This window comes from Malus domestica, chromosome 15 (genome assembly GCF_042453785.1).
Source record: "Malus domestica chromosome 15, GDT2T_hap1".
Taxonomy (NCBI): domain Eukaryota; kingdom Viridiplantae; phylum Streptophyta; class Magnoliopsida; order Rosales; family Rosaceae; genus Malus; species Malus domestica.
This window is the reverse complement of record NC_091675.1, coordinates 6,910,307-6,935,569: the sequence shown is the minus strand read 5'-3', so window position 1 is coordinate 6,935,569 and position 25,263 is coordinate 6,910,307. Positions and strand designations below refer to the sequence as shown.

The 25,263-nt window shown below is 35.5% G+C and overlaps 4 protein-coding genes and 1 pseudogene across 9 annotated transcripts; 2 read left to right on the top strand and 3 right to left on the bottom strand.

Moving 5' to 3' along the window:
* Nucleotides 1-9,536, bottom strand: LOC108169539 (uncharacterized). Of its 3 annotated transcripts, none has more exons than XM_070813213.1 (11): nt 9,066-9,536; nt 8,870-8,969; nt 7,592-7,663; nt 7,296-7,368; nt 6,637-7,106; nt 5,132-6,514; nt 4,979-5,008; nt 2,345-2,397; nt 1,782-1,861; nt 1,598-1,675; nt 1-835 (listed from the first exon to the last, which is right to left on the bottom strand). In XM_070813213.1, exons 5-8 carry the CDS (start codon nt 7,064-7,066, stop codon nt 2,393-2,395), a joined length of 1,848 nt encoding a protein of 615 aa, XP_070669314.1. In that variant the 5' UTR covers nt 7,067-7,106; nt 7,296-7,368; nt 7,592-7,663; nt 8,870-8,969; nt 9,066-9,536; the 3' UTR covers nt 1-835; nt 1,598-1,675; nt 1,782-1,861; nt 2,345-2,392. The 3 variants fall into 3 exon arrangements, with proteins under 3 accessions (XP_070669314.1, XP_070669315.1, XP_070669316.1); XM_070813214.1 differs by having other exon boundaries at nt 1,791-1,861; XM_070813215.1 differs by having other exon boundaries at nt 6,637-6,865.
* Nucleotides 9,537-11,430: 1,894 nt separating this feature from the next.
* LOC103456046 (NAC domain-containing protein 92-like) lies at nt 11,431-14,497 on the bottom strand. Of its 4 annotated transcripts, none has more exons than XM_029095085.2 (4): nt 14,251-14,497; nt 13,725-13,945; nt 12,798-13,069; nt 11,431-12,326 (listed from the first exon to the last, which is right to left on the bottom strand). In XM_029095085.2, exons 2-4 carry the CDS (start codon nt 13,888-13,890, stop codon nt 11,712-11,714), a joined length of 1,053 nt encoding a protein of 350 aa, XP_028950918.2. In that variant the 5' UTR covers nt 13,891-13,945; nt 14,251-14,497; the 3' UTR covers nt 11,431-11,711. The 4 variants fall into 4 exon arrangements, with proteins under 4 accessions (XP_028950918.2, XP_008393898.3, XP_008393899.3 ...); XM_008395676.4 differs by having other exon boundaries at nt 14,220-14,496; XM_008395677.4 differs by having other exon boundaries at nt 11,431-12,323; nt 14,220-14,493.
* Nucleotides 14,498-19,788: 5,291 nt separating this feature from the next.
* LOC103456048 (tRNA (guanine-N(7)-)-methyltransferase-like) lies at nt 19,789-21,218 on the top strand (annotated as a pseudogene).
* Nucleotides 21,219-21,857: 639 nt separating this feature from the next.
* LOC103456051 (uncharacterized) lies at nt 21,858-23,218 on the top strand. Its single transcript, XM_008395681.4, has 3 exons — nt 21,858-22,306; nt 22,392-22,493; nt 22,578-23,218. Exons 1-3 carry the CDS (start codon nt 22,081-22,083, stop codon nt 23,132-23,134), a joined length of 885 nt encoding a protein of 294 aa, XP_008393903.3. The 5' UTR covers nt 21,858-22,080; the 3' UTR covers nt 23,135-23,218.
* Nucleotides 22,937-25,238, bottom strand: LOC103456050 (pentatricopeptide repeat-containing protein At2g20540). Its single transcript, XM_008395679.4, has 3 exons — nt 23,566-25,238; nt 23,360-23,433; nt 22,937-23,266 (listed from the first exon to the last, which is right to left on the bottom strand). Exon 1 carries the CDS (start codon nt 25,236-25,238, stop codon nt 23,610-23,612), a length of 1,629 nt encoding a protein of 542 aa, XP_008393901.3. The 3' UTR covers nt 22,937-23,266; nt 23,360-23,433; nt 23,566-23,609.
* Nucleotides 25,239-25,263: the final 25 nt, after the last annotated feature.

The following is a 25,263-nucleotide window of genomic DNA, read 5'->3' as shown; positions in this document are numbered from 1 at the left end:
TTGACCGATAAATCAAAGTTTCAACGCTCATGTATTACATAAATTTTACACGTAGCGTGTGACTCAACGAAAATTGAAATGAGTTGGAAAAGTCATCAAATAGGACACATGTCAACACCTGGCAGAAACGACTTATTTCATCTGGAATATTATATTCAAAATTAGGCCTTGGAAAATTCTATAAATACATGCCAATTTCATTCATTTAAAGGAGGGAACCAAAATCATTAGGCAAAAACTCGTGAAGCTCTGAAGCTCTGAAACTCCGAAGTTCTCAAGCATCCAGGTTCCCGAAGAATCAAGAAAGCCTTCTTCGTTCTTCGTTCATCGTTCTTCCAAGATCAAGCCCGACGGCCCTTGGATCAACAATCATCCACCTTCAAGCCCAAGCCTCAACGGCCCCTTGAAGAAAGCGTTCATCGTTCATCAACTGTTCATCCTCAAGGATCAAGCCCCAACGGCCCCTTTGGATCGACAACATCAACAAATCCGCTCATCCGCTGTTCATCAAGCCCAAGCCCTGACGGCCCTTGAAGAAAGCGTTCATCGTTCATCACTGTTCTTCGAGATCAAGCCCAAAAGCCCTCGAAGATCCGTTCAAGCCCAAAAGCTCTCGAAGATCCGTTCGTCACTGTTCTTCGAGTTCAAGCCCAAAAGCCCTCGGAAATCCGTTCATCACTGTTCTTCAAGATCAAGCCCAAAAGCCCTTGAAGATCCGTCAATCACCATTCTTCAAGATCAAGCTCAAAAGCCCTCGAAGATCCGTTCATCCTCGTTCATCCAAGATCAAGCCTCGACGGCCCTTGGATCAATCGCACATCCCACAAATCAACACCTTACGGAGATCGAATCAGAGGATCAAAATAGAGAGAGATTGTAACCCAAAATCATCAAATACAAATATTTGTTTGTGCACGTTCGTTCTTGTCTCTTTCGTTTCAGGAATTTTCCGTGTTCACAATAACGACTGATAAAATTTTGTATTTTCTTTTCTTTCATTCTTTTATCAACCAAAGAAATCATGAATTGATCAAATAGAAAACAAAAACGATAATTCAAATTGATACCAAAACAGTAATCATTCCAAAACTGTATGAATCCAAACCTGTATCTGCCTATTTAATACTCAGATTATCACCAAACTGTTTTCTCAATGAGTATTAAGACTGGTGTAAGAATAAAATTTACACTGGACCAATATTATCACTACGTGTCCAGCAAACAGTAGACATAGAGCAACCTTAATAGTGTCTGAGTTTGTTTATCTTGTTAAAGAAAAGATAATTAGATATAAAATTATTGGATCATTTAGTTATAGAACAATTTAACACGGCATCAAAGAGGAATGAGTCAGCAATTAAACATTTTGTATGAAACGGTGTGAAAACAGAACAAAAAAAGATAACAAATAACTAAAACCAATAATGAAATCAGTGTGCTTCAACATGACACACTATTCTACGGAGCCAGAGTAAAAAAAAATGAACAATTACACCAACAAAATTTTAGAGAAGTTAAAGAAACAAAGAAAAAAGCCAAAGAATACCAAAAAAAAAAAAAAAATCCAACACTTTATAAAGTAAGATAGTAACTTTACCTCCCTCCGACAATAGAAATCGATATTATAGCAGCTAGGTTTGTTAGGTGGCAGCGATGATTTCACTGCAAAAAAGAACTGGTAAAAAGAAACACAAAATTTTAGCAACAGGAACAACCAAAACCCAAAATCAAATAAGTCAAATTCAGTTTTTGATGATCATTGTGCAAAAAGAAAATCATACATCACTAACATGCAACAGCGATTGAGCAAACTGAGTTCAGTTGGGTTCAAAAACTTTGAAAGCAAAAGGAGCCTGATGACCTGCAATACACTCCACTCAATTAAGAAAAGCTGAAATACTCGTTTCATTAACCAAACAGATATGATCTTTGCCACACAAAACAAATTTGATACATCTATTTATATAAATTAGAGTTAACAGTTTCTTGTCTGGATTATCTCTGTAGTAATACTAAATTGTCCAAAAATTAGAACCAAACAGGGTGTTTGTTATTGATCTGCCATATACAACATAAGAAAGGCAATATTTGCACCACATAAAAAATAAGTTTTTAAATAAAAAAATGTAAAAGAAAAGCTTCAAACTATACACCTGAGTGATAAACTATTTCAAGGGTTGTGACAAAGCTAGAAAGAATATTCGAGAGCATTAAGAAAATGGTGCAATACATAAATAGTAATTATATACAGATGCAAATTGTTTTAACATATTATCAGATTGGAATAAAACAAAACAATTTTTAACATTGGCAAAATAAAATAAAGAGTAGCAACAAAAGTGACCTGATTTAAAGCATGTTTTCTATGTTGTCCTTGTACTGTTGACATTGTTTATTCTGCATGTACAAAAGACAAATAAGTATAACTATTCACAGTGAATTCAAAACTAAAAGTAAACATCATTTTATAGTTGTATGAATTGCACTGGATAAATATATTACCACTTGGATATGAAAAAATTAAATTAAAAATTTGATTGCAAATTTTGGAGAACATCTTTAAATACTATATTAGTAGTATAATTTTTTATATTGTTTTCTCCATCTGCTATTAAAATTTTTAGACCTTCTTTTGATGTCACTCTAGATAATGCAACATATAATTGACCATGAGTGAAAACTGGTTCCGGAAGATATAAACCAACACGTTTCAAAGATTGACCTTGACTTTTGTTAATAGTCATTGCATAACATGGTCTAATCGGGAATTGTCGCCTTTTAAAAATAAAAGGCCACTTGCTCTCAGTTGCTGTAAGAGTGATTCTTGGTATGAAAACTTTGTAACCAGTATTATGTCCAGCAAGTATTTTGGCTTCAATAATTCTATGAAATAACTGAGTAATAATTAATCTAGTTCCATTACACAAACCCAAAGATTGATTCAAATTTCGTAATAACATAACTGGCATTCCTATTTTCAAAGTCAAGTTATGTGTAGGTAAACCATTGAAATCTAGTTTATTCAAAAATTCAATAGGATATGATGTCTCTAAATTTTCAATATTCCCGCTAGAAGAACATAAAGAATCATAACTCAGAAACACATGTTGTTCTCCAGGTAACAAATCAATTATATGATTGTTTATGTCTGTAACAGTTGTATTTCGAGGTGTTATGATAGCACACTCCCTTAAATAATCAAAATTGTTAAAAAGAACTTCAAAATTGGGATAAGTTGCAATAAAGATTGAAGAAATTGGATTTCCAGAAGAATGAATCAATAAATCTTCAGATATTCTAACCAAAGATGTGTCCTTATCGTCCAAATTATTTTCATTACTTATATCACTAATTTTTCCATCTCCTATTTGTAAAATCCACTTTGCGAAATCACTGATTTTTTTCTTTTCTTCAATGCTTATTCCATTTCTTGATAATCTCATATTCTCTTTTAAATGAAAATTTTTAAAATGTGACCACAAATAAGAACTATTTAAAGAAGCATTTATTATATCTTCTTTGGTTCCTCCAGGTATAACAGGTAATATTTGTCGAAAATCACCACCCAATAAAACAGGTTTACCACCAAAAGGAATATTTTCTGTACCATGTAAATGTGACAAAAGATCAGAAAGCGATTTATCCAAAGCTTCAAAACAATGTTTATGGTTCATAGGTGCTTCATCCCATATAATTAAATCTGTTTTTTCAATTAATGTAGCAAGATGTGTTTTCTTTTTTATTGCACAAATTGAAGACTCAGTAATAACCAAAGGTGTTTTAAATCTGGAATGAGCTGTTCTACCACCTGGTAATAATAACGATGCTATTCCTGATGATGCAACTGCTAAAACGATTTTTCCTTCGGATCTAAGCCTACTTATGATAGCATCCCATAAAAAGGTTTTTCCTGTACCCCCATGACCATAGACAAAAAATAGGCCTTGCTTTTTGTTATTTACAGTGTCTATAACAGAATCATATATATGTTTTTGATCTTGATTAAGTTGCAATTTTAAAATTGCTTGTTTTTTTGACAATTCTTCACAATCAAAATTTAATTCTTCTCTTAAAAGTTTATTTTTAATTTCCAACATTCTATTTGCATCAGGCATAGGTAAATGATACTCATCAGATGCAGGATGTACATATGCTATTCTACCTATTGAACCTCTTTGTTTCCTTGGTTGCCAAATTTTTTTCCGTGTATCGTATAAAAATTTTGATGGAAACTGTGCATAAGTCAGTGAACGTGCTTCATTATAAATTTTGTTAGCTTCAAACCAATTTGTTAACATTGTATGGTCAGAAGCATTCTGATTGATAATTGATTGCAATGATTGATCACCACTGAAAACAATATTTTGCTCTAATGGTAAATGTACTGGTAATCGCTCTACAGAAGGTTCTCTATGATGTATGGAATACTCAAACAATCTCCAAACAGCTTCATAAGGTGATATATATCTACAATTTAGATAAGTTAATATTTCATCATTTGGATGTTGTTGTAAGACTAACCGTGCTCTATCTGAACCTTTGGTTACATACTTGAACAAATATTTTATAAGCGTTGATTGACAACAAATTTCAACGTTTATATGAGCATTATATCTTAAAAGCAATTCAGGATTATAAGGAACCACAAAACTGTTATCAATTTTGACTCCATTTTTTATAACAAATTTTGTATCATCATCACGACGCCTATAAACAGGAAAACCATTGGGTTCAAAAACAGTTTCATTTTTAAATGGCTTAGGAAAGTTTTTGGAACATTTATTTTCCCTCATGCAAGAACAGTTTTGATTGAGATAACCACATGGACCATGAATCATAAATTGATTAACGATTTCATAAAGTTGAGGATTCACAAATTTGTTTGGCAACTCAGCTGAAATGATGGAATCTATATCTGATGCAGTATAGCACTTAAAATTTGATTTCAACCATATTAACATATGAGAATGAGGCAAACCTCTTTTTTGAAACTCAATTGTACAAACATCTGTTTATAAAAAGAATCAAAACAAAACAAACAAAAACAGAAAAAAGAAAAAGGTTAGGTTGATGTACAAAAAAATGTGAATAAGATAAAGATAATAACGAAAAATAAGTTTTTAGAACTTACTTGCTTCAACCTGACCGAAGGGCCTTCCAGACTTGATAAAATCAAGCATATCATTAAGTTTCATTTTAAATATTCTAGAAATTATATCAGGCCTGTCTTCAGGTTTGAAACCCGGTTTTTTTTCAAATTCTCTAATAATTTCTGGCCACTTTACATTGCAGGTAAATGTTATGAACAAATCAGGATGACCATATTCTCTACAAATTGCCATAGCATCTTGGTAATTGTTAATCATATATCTAGGACTTCCTATATACGAAGCAAGCAACACAATTTTTTGTCCTAAATTGTTAGCATCGTTATCACCTCTTGACATTGCATCATATATTCCCTTGTAAATTTCACTTCTCAAATTTTTTTGATTTTGTTTAATGTAATATAATCTATCTTCTTCAAGTGTTGCATAAGAATCAACCAAATATTGTTGAAAAAGTCTACCTCCTTTTAACAATGTAGTTAAGCACATCTCTCTTTCTTGAATTTGATAAGCTATATAAGCTCTCATAGGTACTCTCTGTCTTTTTGTTTTGGGGCCTTTATAATTTTCATTCCATTTTAAATCTAGCCTATATCCATCTTCACCGTACGGAAAAAGAATAGGATACTGAAGAGCCATAAATTTTGGATTCAATTTTGTCACACGCTTTAATCCTTCGTTTTTACAGTCTATAATGATATCTTTATTAGAGTCAGACAAACCTATATCACCAACTATTAAACCGCCTATTTCATCACTTGCTGGTTGATCATATTGTTTGCTATCTCTTGGTTGCCTGCCTAATAAAGTCATTGTTAAATTTATGAGACCATCAGTTTCAAATTTATCTCTAGCTGTTCGGAAAAATTTAACCAACTGATTGCATTCATCAAATATTTTGATCAACTCTTGAACAATTGATGAATCAAGGTTTCGATTGTTTCCTTGAGAATTAAAAGCTCTTAGACGATTTTGTACTTCATTATATGTATCATAAACATACAACTGAGCAAATTTTGGAGGCTCGTTATCAGTAGGCAAAAGGGATCCCATCAAATGACAAACTTGACCACTAATTTTAAAAATGTAAGGACTTGATCCGTCATTAATTGAGTGATCAATTTTTGCTCCCATCGAAGTAAATGAGAACATAGAGTTGTAAGCTCTAATATTTTTTCGAAATGATAAACTCTTTTGACGTCCATTTGGATCAAGTAAGCAATTTAGAAAAGTCGGTGTTGGTTTTGGAGCTGGAAATATAATTTTTCCTTGTTGGCAACAAACAGTGAAAATTGGTTGATTTTTTTTCCTGCTTTGTTTAAGAGACTCTTTTAACCAAAAATATGCACCGCAGAAAACACATTTATAACTTTTATCACCCAAGTCCGCATAATCTTTCGTAACCCCTACAAAAAAACATATGCAGAGAAAAAAAAATGAAAGTCAAATATAATCACAATATGTAATTAACTAAATCTTAAAGTTAAAACCTAAAATAAAAAATTATTGTTCAAAATTTAAAACGTACCGTTTCTATTTTTTTGGAAAAAGGCTTGGCCCTTATTCATAGGAGTACAATTGTCAGCATCAGAGGTTTTTTCAACTGTGTTTTGATCATTATTTGAGAAACTAACAACGTTTTTCCCTTTTTGATCATCTCTGCACAATTTCTTTTTAAGAGGGGTCACATCTAGCATTTCACTTTCATTAACAGATGCAATGTCACAGTGGTCAGCAGAAGATCTGCTGGTGGAGCACTGATATTCAACCGACGAATTTTGAAGAACAAATGTGTTAGTTCTAGAGTAAACATCTTCAGAATTATGCATACGATTGATTCTACACACTTTTTTTGGCCGCTGATCAAGCTCAAACAGTGTATTATATTCGCTATTAGTGATGTTTTGGTTTCGCTTTGTAGCATCATTTGATTGACCATTTATAGACTTTTTAGACATGATGGAAACAAACTGTTTCACCTATTTGAAAAACAAACGACTGCAAAACAAATTTCAAGAAAAGAGCAATAAATAAAAAATTAATCAAGACATGAAATATGTGCAAAAGCAATATAGCTCAAATCAAATACAAACAGTAAACCAAACTTGATTTGAATTATAAAAAAATTAAACAAAAACTGTATAATTAAAGTTTCTATTAGATAATTCCAAAATTTAAATTACTTACTTTGAGTGCAAAGCGTCTTGGAAGCTAGAAACAAATAGCTCAAAAACCAGGATAGCTAACTGTTTTTCAAATCCTGTAAAAAAACAGAAAATCTTTGCTTATCTTTGGCTGCAAAAAGTTAATTGCATTTCATAAATACCATTGTACAACACATGAAATTCATAAAAAATAAAGCATGGTTTCTCTATTGCAACTTGCAAGCATAAGTATTAGAACTCAGATTGATTTGAACTGTAAAAAACGAAAAGCGCATATGTAAACTTTTCACAAATAATAGCGGGGGTTTGATTGGTTACCTTGAGGATAGAGCGCTTTGGAAACCAAGAATAAATAGCTTGAATTCCGTACTAACCAAGATTTTTCAAAGGCTGCAAAAAAATAAAAAAATCAGCCTTAGTCACATATTTGTATTCAAGACGACACCAAATTTGTATAAGCATTTTTACTCAGCACAAACATAAAAAAAAAGGTCGTACTCAGCACAAACATAATTAATTAAAAAAATATTAAGTGAATTAGATATAGAGAGCAGCAACAAAGTGGATACGCTTGGTTATCTTACTTAGCCAACCATTAAAAAGAATACAATTAACATGAAACTACCAAAGTAAATCCCAACAAATGAAAACGCTCGGCTAACCAAGCTTAATAAGCACTCATATAAATCTATTAATCACTATTATTGATTGTATATCTTTAACCTCATTTTCCATTGGCTCTTTACTTTTCCAATTTCTTTCACACCATAACCTCATTTACGACCAACGAATTCACATTTTAGAGAAAGACAGATCACATCTCATTCCATTTAATCCTGACAAAGCAAAGAGGCTTAAATATAAATGTTTAGTTGAAACTAAACGAATTGTACCCTTCAGTTTCATCATTCTTTGTCCAATTTATCACCTAAGCAATCCAATCAAAAAATCCAAAGAGAAAAGACTCCATAAATAATTACATATATATTACTTCATCTTTCAAAATTTACACCAATAATGCACACACGAAGCTCAAGTAACGACAGCAGTTTAAATCAGTTAGATTTATATACCTATCTATCAATTGGGGTAACAAAAGATGTGTGTTTCAAAGTCCAATTTAAGCACCCTATATCACTGTGCATCAATTGTCTCCCGGTTTGTTTTAAATCAAATGTAATGGACCGAAACCAAAAAAAAAAAAAGAAAACATCATTTACTATCTCTCTCTACAATTTAATCCACATGGTGTTATGCCAAATCTAGATCTCCACAGATGACTCAACCCTGTTACTTTAACACGACACACTGTCGACGAATACAGTCCCATACCCGCTGCAGGCACACTGCAAAGACACATAAGGAAAAAAAAACAAACTTTATATTTGGGGCACAAACTGTTCGTCCAGTTCATGGACATGATGGTTTCTGCTTTTATTTGAGCCATGTTACCACGGCACAACCTCCCTTATCACAAAGCTGTTAAAACATCAGGAATAATGGAATTAAAACATGCATTAATCGATTAGTTCCCTGCTTCATTTAAATAGGAAATCCATATACAATTAGGAAGGAACGAAAGCAGGGAATACATACCCAAACCAACAGTAGCCTTCAAGCTCCTTTTAAATCTCAGATTTATCAGCGGAGTAAACCAAATGCAAAATCCGCTCTTAGCCAACAAAGCCTCGACAAACTGCCACAACTCAGCATAAAATCAAATTGTTAGGGTTTCGTTCAAATCAATGCAAATTCGAAATAACAACTCTCATATAAGGGTTGCAGAACTTACCTGAGTTAAATAATTTTTTTTTTTACTATAATCTGAACAAAGATCGCACCCAGACCGCACCAAAAATTGGTCGGAAAGCCGGTGACAATTGGGGAGAAACGATTTACAGAGATGCAGAACTTGTCTCAAAACAGAGAACCCAAACAAACTCCCCAAAAAAAAAGAACACGACGATCTTTGCGATGAATATTTTGCAAAACGAAAAGCACAGGATTACAGACGAAAGGAAGGCGAGACGAAGATGGAGAGAAGCAGAGATTGCCGACACACAAAAGGCAAAGCAAATGGTAAACCAACGAAAACCTATTCGACGCATAAACTGAACGATGACAGACGCGTGGCCATGAGGGCCAAAACAGACTTTTCACTGCACAAAATAGCAAAAGACAACAGCAAGCAAAGAAGAATCCGAGGGCAGTTTCGCCCTTTCACTGCTGGTGAACAGTGTCGGGGGAAACTGAGTTTTAGTATATATGATTTTAGGATCAATTGATATGTTTATAAAATAAGATGTTAAATTTAATTTAAGATGAGTCCCATTGGAATTGGAAAGGAAAAAGAGAACTCTTGTTTTTAACTATTGGTGAATAAAATTTAAAAGTTTTTTTTTTTTGTAAATTAAAAGAATCATAATACTAAGTTTACCACACAAAAAGAAGTATAATACTAAATTATATAGAAAGATAGAAGAGTGAGGGTAGGCCAAGGCCTATGCTGGGCTATAGTTCCTCGGCCTATGTTGATGAAATTATTGATTTTGGGTTTCAAAATGAAAGAAAAATCAGCTTGCAGGTCGTACTTTAAGTACTATTTTAGGATCTACTTGAATTTTTACTAAGGATTGATTTGGAAAATATTTTATCAAAAGCGTTTTCAGTCATTTTAAAAGTATTTCCAAACGAGTCGTTAGTGTTTGAAGAATAGGGGACAAAATTGTTCAAGTCCACGTGTATAGAGATGAACTGTGAAAATAAATGCAAAATACATTAATCAATGCATGTTATAGCATGTCCATCAAACTACTCCCTTAAGCAAAATTATTTGTATTCCCATATTAGAATACATAGATTGGTTACATCCACTGATAGAGCCAATGAAGGTTCATTGAAAAGTATTATATTTTGATTCTTTGACCCTATCTTCAGATATATAACTCATGAATGAAATTTCCCATTTGGTTTTTTTTACTCTGTTGTGTCAATGTCAATGATTATCTAATCACCAACCCTAATTATACATTTTAAGTCTAATCATGTCATATTAAAAATGTAGAAGTTAATATACATAATACATTTAAAATTGTCTTCAATGAGTTTTCAAAGTATGATTTTATGTTAGGGAAATTTTATTCAGACCCATTTATTCTTTTTTTATACCCAACTTATAGTTTTTAATCTTGAAATTCCGAATCTGCCCAACAATTTTCTTTCTACACCCATAATGAAAAAGAACAAAAATATAAAATATAAAATTCCAGCACTAGAAATCCAGGGCCATGCCATCACTCCAAACCCTAACCACCCCCAATTTCTACCCCTCCCCAACCCCACACCACCATCTTCTTATCGCCCACAATGAAACCCCCAAAGATCTCAGCCATCAATGTCCCTTTCCCGACCTTTCGCCGGCCACACAATAGCTCCCTCTTCCATGCAATCCTTCTAACATGTCCAAATTATGCCAAAATTGTCGACATGTCGAATCTAATTGTGTTGGACCATATGTTAATAATACCATTAATTTTTCCAAAAAAAGAAAAAAAATATATTGACATGTTTCTTTTGGGTTTTTTAATTGGGGGTTGTTGGGAATAATGTTATAATTTCCAAATTGTTGTGGGTGGTAAGGGAGGTGGCGGTGGGGAGTTGGGGACGTTAGAAAATGGGTGGTTGAGGTTTGAAGAGATAGGGTGGCGGGAGTTGCCTATTGCTAAATTATTATTATTTTCTTTTTGTTCTTGTTGGGTGTAGAAAGAGAATTATTTGGCACATTTGAAATTTCAAAATAAAAAATAATAAGTTGGGTGTAGAAAGAGGATAAATGAGTCTAAATAAAATTTCCCTTTATGTTATTATATAAGTTTTCATAATTTTATTTCATTTTTCACTTTAAGCTTATCGATATTTAAGGTTCATCTCATGGTAGAATTTCTGGTTGCACCACTAGTTACATCACATGACGTTATTTTAGTAGAATATGGACACGACCCAATGATCACTACTTCTCTTTCTACGTGCATAATTGTAACACAGATTTGGGTAATTGTGAATTATGTTGAAAAATAATCGTAGCATCGATTTGAGTAATTGTGAATCATGTTGAAATGTAATAATAAGCAACTCAAAAAAGGGATGTCAAATGTGTGTTAAGGCAAAACCAACTTTATAATTAAGCTTAATAATTGTTGAAAGACATTAAAATGACGGAAGTAGATTGAACAAGATGAAACGTTTCTGAACGAGAGTAGCCACTTGACTCTAATTCATAGGACTATAGTTGCTGGGTTCATAGTTCTTGATTACCCTAACTGGGAAGGACATGTAAATCGATTTTATACCTAAAGCATAACAATAACTAATAATAATCAAGCTTGTCGCTAACTTAATTGGCCTTGAGAATATTAGATAGTTGATACTCTTAAGTACCCTAATAGGGAGGCCAGTAGTTATCAAGATCAACACAAGGCTCCATGTTCATAAACCTGTTTCCACTCCCACCATTTGCGTTGTTGTTGTTCATGTCTATTGTTCCATATCCACCTTGATGATCTGGACCGTTCATCATGGCTGTATTAGTAACATCTTGCACTTGAGGATGATGATTCATAGATGGAGGGCCTTGATGATGCAGATGTGGTGGTGGCATTGTCCTCAACATAGGCTGTGATGCTGGGCCACCAAGATTCAAGTTCAACCCAGATATTGTAAACCCTCCTCCTCCTCCAACACCACCACCTCCTCCACCAATTGGGTAATTGAACTGGGGTTGGATTGGTAGGTTAACAGTGCTACTTGATGATCCGCCGCCGCCTCCGCCGCCTCTTAAGACTCTTGAAATCTCTGCCATCTCAGCGCTAGTCATGTAATTTCTGCCATAGGGGAACTGATGGTGGTTTGGATCACCTAGCTGCATTAGGGGTGATGGTACCATACTTGGACCTATTTCTAGGTTGTAGGGATTGGCCGCTCTTGATTGGTTCGTTGGGTACTTTTTTATACCTGCACTCTTTTGGAAGACTCGACAAATCACCCACTCATCCTGCTAGTACAACATTAATTTAGTCAAATCAGTTAATTATTCATTATTTGATCCATAATATCAAATCTATATTCATGGAATAATATAGAGTGGAAGACATAAATCACAGGGGGCAAGAATATCTATATTATTTTACTTTCGATATATATGGACTATGGACGGTATGTCGTCTACGAACATCGTTTCACAAATCTTGCATGGAATCATGCTGTATATAAATGAAACTTGTGCTCAACTCAATGTGTTCATGTATTCACAAGTTTATCTCAGAGAGAGAGAGAGAGAGAGAGAGAGAGAGAGAGAGAGAGAAAGATTGGAAGTGTAATTTCAGTTTCACAAGTTCATCAGCCCTAGTCCTATTAATATCAAAGGTGATTTCCACTAATTATAAGATTACTTAAAATGGAACTTAAAACTAGTTGTTTTAGATCCTTAATTCAAATTCATACTTAGATGTTATTAATCAAGGTATACCTTGGATGTTCTAAAGCCGGATTTAGAATGAATCCGATATTCGTGCATGACCCAGTTGGATTTTTCGCCACGAGGAGCTCGGCCTCTGTAGAAAACAAGGGTCTTTTTCATCCCAGCTAGCTCAGATGTGACACTGTTGAAGATCTCCTTGTCTTTTCCTGTGGTCTTCCAGTAACCTATGTTTGTTGCTCGGTTTGTTCTCACTCCCGTTGGGTACTTTCGATCTCGTAGGCTGAAAAAGTACCACTCCTTTTCTCCCATTTTCGCTTTTGCTACAATATTTGATCCAAGAAATACAATTGTTCATCAACACTACTAAATTAGACAAGAAGCTAATTTGTCTATGCTAGCTGGTGAGAATATTGATATATGTGTGTGTGTATATATATGGGAAATTTTTTAATTATTTTCCATTATCAATGCTACAAGAAATGTTTTCAGAACAATATATCTTGTGAGTACAACTAATTTGAAGAATATATACTTCTGATCGAAGAAGAGTATATACGATGAAACATGTAATGTTCATATGCAAAGTTCACATGAGTTAAATACATTTTATGAAATACTTGGTCTCAATTAAAAATTAATTAATAATATCAATAAGCAAAAGAAATTAAATCCAACAAAGAGCCGAGAAAAGTAAGCAAGATTTACCCACTAGCTACTGCTCTTAATGCTATTTCTCTGTACAAATCCGAATCCCCCCCTTCCCGCCCCCTCAGATCATATTATACGTATAAAACTAATAAAGATCTGATGATCGGTGAAAATATTTGGGGTTCTTTTAAAGGGTATATATATGTAAAGAACAAGCTGATTGCAAAAAATACAAAACTATGGATATATAGAAATAGATCAAATTTGTGCATGTGACGGATGACCTGAAAACAAGGGTTAGATTGGAAAAACTATATATATGTGTACCAGGAAGTTCCCAGGGTTCGCATTTGTTGAGATCAACATCGGCGATCGCCCTTCCAGTAAAAGTGGCATCATTTATCTTGTTCATGAGATAGAAGGTGATAAGTTCTTCATCCGTAGGATGAAATCTGAACCCTGGTGGCAATTCCTCCTTTGGCTCTGCTGTCATGATGTGATGATCTTTCAAATTTCCTTTTTAGGGTTTTGCCCGGCTTGTCTGGCTTCTGCATATATGACAAAGATAATCATATGAGATCGATCGATCGATCAAGAATACAACTTGAATTACTCAATTTGAAACTTGCTAAGTTTGAAAAGCTATCTAACTTTTCTTCATCTCCTAAAAATACTCAACAACATAAACCCTAGATGGGTACTGAAGACTTGTAGGTGCCAGTTAATTAATTAGCTAGCTCTTACAAAACCAAAAGAAAAAAAGAAAAGAAAAAGAAACTAGCTATCTTCCTTGCATATATGGAGAGCGATATGTGTTCATACATATTGATTAGGTCTTGACACTTTTCAAAACCTTTTTGTTTTGGGGATAAAATAATATCAAGAGATCCGATGCACGAGGGGTTACGATGGATGAGTGATGAAGGTGCAAGAGAGATCTTGAGACGTTGAGCCTAGCTAGGGCTTTTCTTGCTCAGCATGCACAAGAAATTTTGGAATTTAAACTTTCTAGTAGCTGGTGTGAAGAAAAGTAATTGGGGGCAAACTCTGTGTGAAGGTGAAGTTCCCACCTACTATGGGTCTTGAGATACAAGGTTTTACAGCTTTTAATATTATCAAAGATCATGGACGAAATCCTTGTTTTGGGATTATTGCATTATAGTCTACCTGCACTCATGAAGTGTGAATTGACAGAAATGACCTTTGTAATTGATGGCCCCGTGCGCATTCATTTTTGTTGGTTTTCAAGTATACATCCTACAGTTACTGAAGCTGGGATCTTCCTTTTTGGTTATATATACGAGAAGTTTGAATTTGATTTTACAACTATATTCTTAGATATTTTTGGAAATTTTTTTAGCTCAGATTGTGTGATATCACGAATACGTACGTACTTGCATGTACAGTACATACTGAAGGTTGGAGGGTTATTTTTGTAACTGTGATTGGATTGAAGCTTAGACGAAGAAGTTGAATAAGTGAATATATATATATATATATATGTATGTATATATATATATATGTATGTATGTATGTATGTATGTATATGCAGTGCAGTAAGATGCAAATGATAACAGATTAAATTATAATTATAAGTTACAGAGACTTGCTACATGCAAATAAGACAAATCATGCTGAATACCATTGTATACATATCCAATGCTTCACGTAAACTCCGTTCAAATTCAGACAGAAGCAGCCAGCGTGATGGCTAGGTCATATTTAGACAGAGGGGTCCAATTTATGCCCTTCTATTTGAGTATAATTTGCTTTCACTAACTAGGGCATGGCATGTATCACTAAGTCGTCCCATGACGACTAAATATGAGTTCAGACGTAATTGCTAAATTTTGTTTACAAAATGATGTGATAGTTGTATGTTTGATCGATGATTTATTCAGTTTTTTGATCAATTTTTATCTCATTAATTAATTTGTTTTTAATATATAAGATGCTAACATGTACGTACAAACCATAACAGAGGCGTCTACCCGAATTGGAAGGACTCGGAGAGTCACATGCTTGAAGAGTACTGAAAAATAGGAGAGGAATAGGGTTTGGGGCACAAACCAGACACAACCCCCTGGATTCCCTTGCCCTCGGTTCCTTGTGTTTTGGCTCTTTTATGTTAATTTATATCCATAATTCTAATTAGTACTCATACAATATGCTTCTTTAGCAGAAAAAGTTAGTACAAATCAATATATATCGTCTCGGAGAACGTACGGCCGGAACCCCCGGCTCATGGCACCACCCCAAAATGTTCTCATCCTTATTTTGTCGAATAGCAATTTGGTTAGACCAGCTCAAATCTTTTATTTATTCCTAGAAGGCTACCTATAGCTTTTCATGTCCAAAATATATTCATGCATATGTACGGATGATGTATATTGAGCTCATTATCCTCAACCAAATATGTACAATCATATCTGCAAATAAGTAATTATGATGTTAATTATGCCTGAACCAAGATAAATATTAAATACTTCCACGATGCATGATGCAATGCAGAATATATGAATTGACTATTACAATTCTTCGATAATTGACATTTACCCTATAATTATTGATCTCAACTCAAGTGATCTTTAGAATGTATGTGCATTATCACTGAAGAAAACCCATCAATAATAATTACAACTTGGATCCCTTTCTTTCTATGTTTTGGCTTCTTGCTTGACAATTTATCATGGGTGGTACTTTCTTGTTTGACAATAGCAAAGGGTCCGTCTTGTGGTTGCTAATAGACAAGAAGTCGTAGAAAGAGCAACTAATATACTTGTCCAACACCAGGATAGTAATATATGATATCCTTTTATACGTTATACATACATACATACATACATACATACATACATACATATATATATATATATATATATATATATATATATATAACCCTAAACCCTATACATATCCTTCATGTCCTTCAAGTGCTTAATATAACAAACCAATATGCTTGTGGAGAGGCCCTGTAGATGAAAGTGTTTGGCAGAAAGGAAAGTGAGAGAAAGCAAGAGAAATGCTTCTGCAGTGGTATATACTTACATGAAATTGAATCTATGTACTATCACCTTTTAACCAGTCCTATATAACAAATTCTTAATTTTATTTGATTTTCTTTTCCAATCACCCAATATGTCGGTCAATCGCCCATAATATCCTCGTAAATTATTAGCAAGTTGTGATCTGTACAGCACTGGATGGAAGAACAGGTGAGTTTGATCAAGAGCCATATACCAATTTGATATTTGAAGTGTCTGTCAAGTAATCAAGAGAGAGATGTGATGGATTACTACTACATACATATTGTGCTTAATTAAATTCTCGTAAACCTGATGGACCGAAATGCTCAATAATTCTGTTCTAACCTCTCAATCTTTCCATAATCATAACTAACCTCATCACTAAAATACAGAAGAGTTAAATTTACAATTGTGAAATGTTCCATAGATTAGGACACTTTACAGATTACAAAGGAAGACTTGGGCACTTTCAACCTCGCTTCATGGTAGTCCAATTTTGGGACAATTTTATCATAATCTGTGTCAAAGAAGATTAGCCAGGATGATGATCAAAGTAGTTGTTGGAAGTTTGTCAGTGTAACTATCAACATATATGGTAGGCAAAGACAAATTGATTAGCAGAGACGATTACCATCTGTCATCCCCTTTCCAAGATTATAAAACTGTTTTAAGGAGTTTTAATTTTGTTGAAACATTTAATTATTTAAGTCTATATCCATGGAAGTTTTATATTTATCCAAACTAATTTATCTGCTACGTACGTACTCAGATTAAAATTAAGAGATATATTTGATTATGTAATATGTTAGTTTGATCATGTAATATGTTAGCTTGCTAGGGTTTTGGATGACTACATTAATTAAGCTACTAGTCAGAGTAGCTTTCACAACTAACATGATTAAAATCACAGCTTTTGTATCAATAAAAAATATCACACATTTTTATTCAATAAATTGGGGATGTGAATGAATGATTATGCTTTTGTTATTTACTCTGTTGTTTCTCTGGTAATCACATAAATATTTATTCAAGGAACAAGTCATCTAGTTATGTAACCAATTATCATATTATATATGTACCAAAGCTAAAAGATTTATTTAAGTTTGCGTGCATCTACAAATAACGTAAAAAAAATATAAATCGAGCGACTTGATAGATACATGATTAATTGTAGGATGCGTGTTTGATCAAATTTAACGCTCAACGATTTACTTTTGAAAATTGAAATTTTGAGACGACTTTGTCGACTTTGATAACATTAAAGTAGTAGTTGATAGGTTTATATCAAAGAAGACACTCTAGAACGATGAAGCCCTACCCCTAAGCCAGTCTCACAATGTTCATGTCTGACATGCTACTTGTCAAACACTTCGAAATAAAATACCAGGCTGCTGTAAATCTCACTTGCATGTGTTTGCATTCTTCCTGCAGTGTACAAAATAATTAAGCAAACTTTTAAATTAATTATTCGGTATAAATAGATTTAAGTTGTTGGGGATGGAAAGGGTACAAGAAAGATCACGAAGACAGCATAAGGGTGAGATAATATTGTTCCCAAAAGGGATGCAAATTTTCAAAAGAGTAGTTGCATGTAAAGATTTCATGAAGCTATCTAGCCAATGTTTTATATGCAGATTAAGGGGGAATCCAGATTAATGGCTCATAAATGACTGAAAGGCTTTTGCGGTGAAACTATTTTTGTAACCAATCCTTAGTAAAAAATTCAAGTGAATCCTAAAACAGTACTTCAAGTGTTTTTAGAACTAAAAACATTCTCTCTAAAAGCACTACTTTCAATTATTTTAAAAGGATTTCCAAACGAGAGCTAAGTCTATAATTATGATCCTTGTTACAGTTAATAGATAGTTTTGTGAACAGTACTGTCCTTACTTAATCATGTGCTTGATTATACGTGCGTATGTACGTAAGTTAGATGTAATGGTTAATTTTATTGGCATTTCTTGTTCAAAATATGTCAACACAGGATGCTTATTGGTCAAGTTAGGTGAGAATTAGACCTTAATTAGAACTTAATTAGAAACTCGAGCCATGCATGCAGACAGACCCATCAATTTGCTATATTAAGACTTTGTACCCACAGCAAGCTAACTATGGCGAGAAACATTAAAGGACACGTTTTGCCTGATTTCTGTTGAGAACTGAGATTGTGTTTTACTAAATTTAGATATCCTGTTACATATAAACATGCGTATAATTACGACAAGAACACATACGATGGGATGTAAAAATATTTACATACGACGGGCAGTAAATTGCTTCTGCCTGCATATACAGAGGTGTCGAGAGTTAGTTATATACACTTAGCAATATATGTAGAGATCTAATTAATATCTTGAAAAAGAAGTACAAGGAAAACTCAGATCAAAGTTTGTTCAAGGCACGAGTCGATCATTAGATATCGTCTTGATATACTAGACTCTTATTAGCATGCGTCAATGCACTAAATTACACTAGGGTAAATGGAGACTAAATTTGCAAATTAAATGATGTGTTATCAATAAGAAATGAACACGTTTATTAATGCTTAAGTAATAATCAAATCATGAGTTTCCATGCCATTTTTTTACAATTTTGTCTACAAATCTGGTCTTCCTAGCATTACCCATTACACTAAATTCTGTTGAATCAGATCTTTGTAATGTAGTGGATTTTTTTTCTAGAACAACTTCATATTTGAAGTTTGACTTTGGAGTACCAGATGGTTTCGGCAATTTTAGAGCTAAGAATTTGGGGCTTGAATTTTTCTTTCTTAACTAAATATTTTAGTCTTTACAATGGGCTTGCAGCGAAGTGATTAAAGAACATTACTTCGACACCGGCGATATATTGTTCGATTCTTGCACATAACGTCATGTGTTCGATTTCTCCACCACCAATATTATAAAAAAAACAATAAAATTAATTGGATAATTACTTTAAGGATATTGAAGAGAAATGCATTCCACGTGTTTAGTGATTATTTAAGTGATTTTATGAAAAACCATTTCTCAATGCTTCTTTTCATTAGTTATTTTGTCCCTCCTCATTAATTATTTTTATATGAGCTATTCGACACACAAAAATAACGTACTTGTATGTAAGATTTACAGGTATTGCAGAGTGGGCCAACAAAATGTGAAAATTTTGTGTGCCAGAAGAGCGTCACCTCGAAAAAATAACTGGGTCATCGGCCATCAAGTCGTGGCCCGTGGACCTCGTGGCACATTTTTATTTACTTGTATCAAAATGGGCTTGGATATATTAACCCTGAAGAAATTGGGCTAATTGAGTCAACCCGCATACACCAGAGCCCAAACCTAAACGAGAGCCCAACCTTAGTGTCTCCTTTTCGTTTCTCTCCGACCTGTCTGGCTCTGTAAATTAATTCCAGTTGCTCAGTACTTTCCCTCCCGGCCTCCGACACTCTGTAGCAGAGCTCCTCCATCTTCCAAAAAGCTTCAAATTTTGTTCCCAGGTCTGTGTTTCTTCTCTTTGAACCTTCCTTCTCTGGTTTTCCATTGTTGTTGTGGTTGTACGGCCATCTGAGGCTTCTTCTGAACAATTCAAATGATTTAATTTTGTTTTCTATTGATTTTTTAGTCTGTGGTAAACATTCATCTTCTTCGTTTTGTTGAAATTGGTACGTGTTACATACGCCCACCACCTGTTTGCTGTAATGCCGCTATGAAATTGTTTTCGAATTTATGCACCAATAAATTATTTGGAATTTAAGAGAAGCGGAAAAAGTCAGATATCCGAAACAACCCTCTTTCCTTACAATTTGGTTTGTCTAGTTAGAATCCAAGGAATACAGATTTCGTTAATGGTTCATACATTGCTTGCAGTTTGGCATTTTATGATTCCCAAGTCAACTGGCCTGCCTCGGAAGCGCTTCTACCGAGAAAGAGCACACAGCAACCCTCTGAGTGACTCCATCTTTCCAGTACCTGTCTCCCCGCGTCACGTAGATTATTCTCTTCATTACCAGCAATACTTACCCTCATTTGATCAAGTTGATAGCTGTAAGAAGGTTCAGTTTGCAGATATCGGTTGTGGTTTTGGGGGGCTTCTGATAAGTCTGTCAACCCTTTTCCCCGAGACTTTGATGATCGGAATGGAGCTTAGGGATAAGGTGACAGAGTACGTGAAGGAAAGGATCTTGGCATTAAGGGTGACAAATCCGGATCAATACCAAAATGTCTCAGTCGTTCGGACTAATTCCATGTAATACATTCCAAACTACTTTGAGAAGGGGCAGCTTTCAAAGATGTTTTTCCTGTTCCCGGATCCTCACTTCAAAGAGAAAAATCATCGGCGTAGAGTGATCAGTCCTTTCTTGCTGGACGAGTATGCTTATGTTCTAGAAGGCGGTGGGATCATATACACAATTGCGGATGTTGAGGAACTTGGAGACTGGATGAAGGCTTGCTTGGAGAATCACCCCATGTTTGAAGCTCTCACCGACGAAGAGCTCAAAGCAGATCCAGTTACGAAGCTCTTGAGTTCTGCAACGGAGGAAGGACAGAAGGTTGACAGAAATGGGGGACAGACTTTCCGAGCGGTTTACAGACGCATTGCGCCATCTCTATGACTCGGGGTGTTCTATCTTAGTCGACAGATGGATTGATTAACTGAAAAATACTAGTGGATTATTCTTTCTTTTGAAGGAGTTTTCTAACTACTCTTGAGAAGATCATCTGGTTTTTGAAATCTTTGATTTACAATTTTTTGTTGAACTTATATTTTACAAAGAAGCACGTCATTATTCATGCTATTTAAGAAAGCAATTTTGCAACATGCACTCCCGCAATGTGTCGGTCATAATAATTTCGTTAAAATCACTTATAGGTAAAGAGAAATATCACTAGACCGGAGTACTAAATGACATTCATAGTTAATACTTATCAGTTATCAAAGTTGGTAATTGGAAAGGAGGAGGGCTGGTGTCATAGTGGGAACCAAGCACCATTGTGGCCTTCTCATCCGAATTCGAGGCTCTCCCATCCCACCGAAATCGGTAATTGGTAAGAAAAAATTAATTAGTTGTACTTTTGAAAAGAGCTCATTTCTCACTCTTTTGTAGACGGTTGTGATTAGGTTATTGAATCGACAATTATCATTGATGACTAGTTAATAAATATTGACTATTTCGTTTAGTGACACTCAATATTCACTTTGTGAGACACACTCATTCTCACCTCCAATGAATAATTTTGATTAAGTTTGAACAAAGACATTGCCGATACATAATTAACTATCGATAACTGTTGTCAGTGAAACTCAGACTCCATTGTATTGAAACACACACTTATTCTCATTTTCAATCAATGTTTTTTATTAAATAATTGAATCAAGGAATTGTTGTGGAGTCAAGTAATAGCCTATAACCATTGTCGGTGAAATTCAGTCTTTATTTTGTTGAAGTCAGTTTTTGAGTTCAAATTTCATGAGATATATAAATGAGAAATAGAAAAAAGGCTGGTTAATAGACGAGGTCAAGTTGGGAATTTACTACTATCGGACTCGGGTCCGAATCAAAAGCAGAGAATCCAAAACCAACCGACCCAGAACTAGAGCTGATATCACAGACTTGTATGAACTGCAGCCTTTGCTGAGAAGCAAAATACGAAGCGGTCATCGATTGATTGAAGGAAAAAATGACCACAAACAGCCGAGAAGCCCGACGGAGGAAGATCATGGAGCGAGGGTCCGACCGCCTTGCCCTAATCACGGGTCGGATCCAAACCCTACCCCCCTCCTCCTCTTTTTCTTCTTCACCACCGCCAGACCCAGCAACTCACAGCGAAGATACAGCCCTGCCATCCCGGCCGTCGATTTCCCCGGATCAGATTCCCAGAACCCACGTCCCAGATCAAATCCCAGGTACCCTTTTTCTCTCTATCTCCAAAAGCCTTAATCTTTAGTTGCTTTGTTGTTGTAGTTGCTAATGGCGGTTGTGGGTCTGCAGTTTTCACTCCTGAGATTGAGGAAATGTGGTCAGCACCATCAACGGTTCAGAATGAATCACCGACGTCCCAGACCGAAACCCACGTCCCTGGTCAAATCCCAGGTACCCTCTTTCACTCTTATCTCCAATAGTCTCCATCCTTAGTTGCTGTTGTTGTGTTTGATAATGGCGGTTGTGGGTCTGCAGTTTTCACTCCTGAGATTGAGGAAAGACGGTCATCATCGTCAACGGTTCAGGATGAATCACCACCATCAACTGTTCAGAATGAGTCACGACCATCAACTGTTCAGAATGAGTCACGACCATCATCATTGTCATTTGAGAAGCCTAGACTTTTCACTGCGAGTAGAATAAGTGGCGCCATTGAAGTATCAGAAAGGATCCGAATTTACATTTCCATGGCGATTGCGGTACTGGTGGTTTTTTCCCATCTGGGTTTTCCTCTACTGGGTAGTAAATTGGTGAAAACCCTTATGGGTTTTAGGCCTCTGTACCTGGTTTTGGTGACCAATGTGACACTTGTGCTTGCTCGAATTTTTGACAGCGGTCAACAAAGACACCACAGAGTGCCTGCCGGAATTGGTGAGGGTCAAACTATGAGTGGTAGCGAGTATGAGTGGGCTGAGCGGTTAGGCAAGGCTTTAGGGATAGGCTTGTTGGGGAAGAAGGTACTTGATGCTCTGTTTATGGATTGTGCTGTGTATGCAATAATTGTTGTTTGTGGCCTCTCTTTTGCTCAGTAGTTCAGCTAGGAGTAGGATTTGTACGTTTGTTTTTCTGTGGTATGGGAGTTTATATCAATGAAACTGATCAACTTTGCTTCCGAATTTCCGATATTTTTGTTGTCCTTGTGTCATTTTGTATTGGTAGGAAATCTGCAGTTGGAGAAATATAGCAATGTTTTCTTTATGTTAGCACCTATATATTCATTTGGGATTAACAAAAATGATTGAAAGAAGAGCTAGTACCTTTCGTCTTCGCCAGTTTCCTACTTGTCTTGATAGTTCTAGCACCATTTTCCTCTGGCCGTTAGCCTCCTCATCTGCAAAACCAACTTTGGTCAAGTCATACAGTTCAGGTAAAACTGCTAATGGAATGCAATGGGTTGCAACTTGAGGGTAACCAGCTATGAGAAAAAACAATTTAGATTCCTGAAAGAATAAGTGAGGTTTACAGTTTTGTTTTCTGGGCGTTTCTCAGCCCGATTGTCTCCCGATTTTAACACAAAAGTTGACTGCAGTCCTCTGGTGTAGCCTCCAACTTATCATCTGGTATGTTCTGCTCCGAAAGAAGCAGCTCTAGCATGGAAAAGATGTCTCTCGCAAATGGTTTTGAATCATCACCGGCTACGAATTCCATAACCACATTGTCAACCTCGATCGAACTGCAACCTGGGGTTCTCTTCATGCTCTTACTTCTTATAAGTTTCCTCATCCTTGACACATCCTCCCACTTCCCTAGGTCTGCATATATATTGGAAAGTAGCACATAGTTCCCTGCATCATCTGGTTCAAGCACCGAAAGGTGCTCCATAGCAGTAATGGCAATCTCGAGATTGCAATGAGTCCTGCAGGAACTTAACAACGAACCCCAAATCTTTGAGCCTGGATTCATCGGCATCTTGTTTATTCTGTCAAGAGCCTGATCAAGGTGTCCGGCACGTCCCAGAAGATCAACTAAACAACCATAATGCTCGATTTCCGGTTCTATATTATGACCTTCTCTCATAGAATCAAAGTACTTGACTCCCTCATCCCATAAACCAGCATGTGTGCAGGCTGATAAAAGACCTAGAAATGTAACGCCATTCGGTTCAACCTTCAATATTTGCATCTCTTGAAACAGTTCAACTGCTTCGCGAGCTTTCCCGTAATTCGCCAGCCCTGCAATCATGGTACTCCAAGAAATCACATCCCTCTCCAACATCTGATCAAACAAGTGCCAAGCCTCATCAATGCAGCCACACTTCATGTACATTTCAATCAGGGCATTGCAAACACAAACCGACTGCAATAGCTGCTTCTTTTCCGAGTACATGTGAATCCATTTCCCAACCTCAAGAGCTCCAAGCTGTGAGCAAGCCGGCAAAACAGAAACGATACTAATCTCATCAGGTTCATTATCCAGCATTTGCATTCGCCGGAACATATCCAGAGCTTCGGCGTAGCACCCGATTCTCGTATACCCTGAAACCATTGCTGTCCAAGACACAATAGTCTTGGTAGGAATTTCCTCAAACACTGCCCTTGCCCCTCTCATCTTCCCCAATCTAACATACCCAGAAAGGAGACTATTCCAAGAAATGACATCCGGTTCAGACATTCCGTCAAACACCTTGTGTGCATCTGCTAAATTATCACATTTCAAATACAAATCCATCAAAGCATTCTCAATCAGCAAATGCGACTTCGGCCCAAATTTACACACTTGGGCATGAACTTGCCTCCCCAGAACTTCACAGAAAATCGCCGCGCAAGATTTGATCACAAACGGGAACGTGAATTTGTCAGGAAGTTTTTGGTTTTCTGCTTCTCTCAGCATTTGCTTATACAAACTGATTGCTAAATCATATATTTGATTATGCGTATTAGCTCTGATCATGGCGTTGAACAGAAAGACGTTTGGCTCCATAACTTGTTCAAATAGCAAGCCAGCGTAGCGCAAATCCCCACTGTTGTCACACACATCCACCATTTTTGTCACCAAGAAATTGCTCTGTGACAACGAGAGCTTCACAATCTGAGCGTGAATTTTCTTCAACCCTTTTGTGCTTTTGCAATTTAGTAACTTGGGTACGAAGGAATTCTCCAGTTCTCTGACAGATAAGGCGCTGATTCTCGTTGCCATTAGGGACTAACAGGGTTGCTCGGAA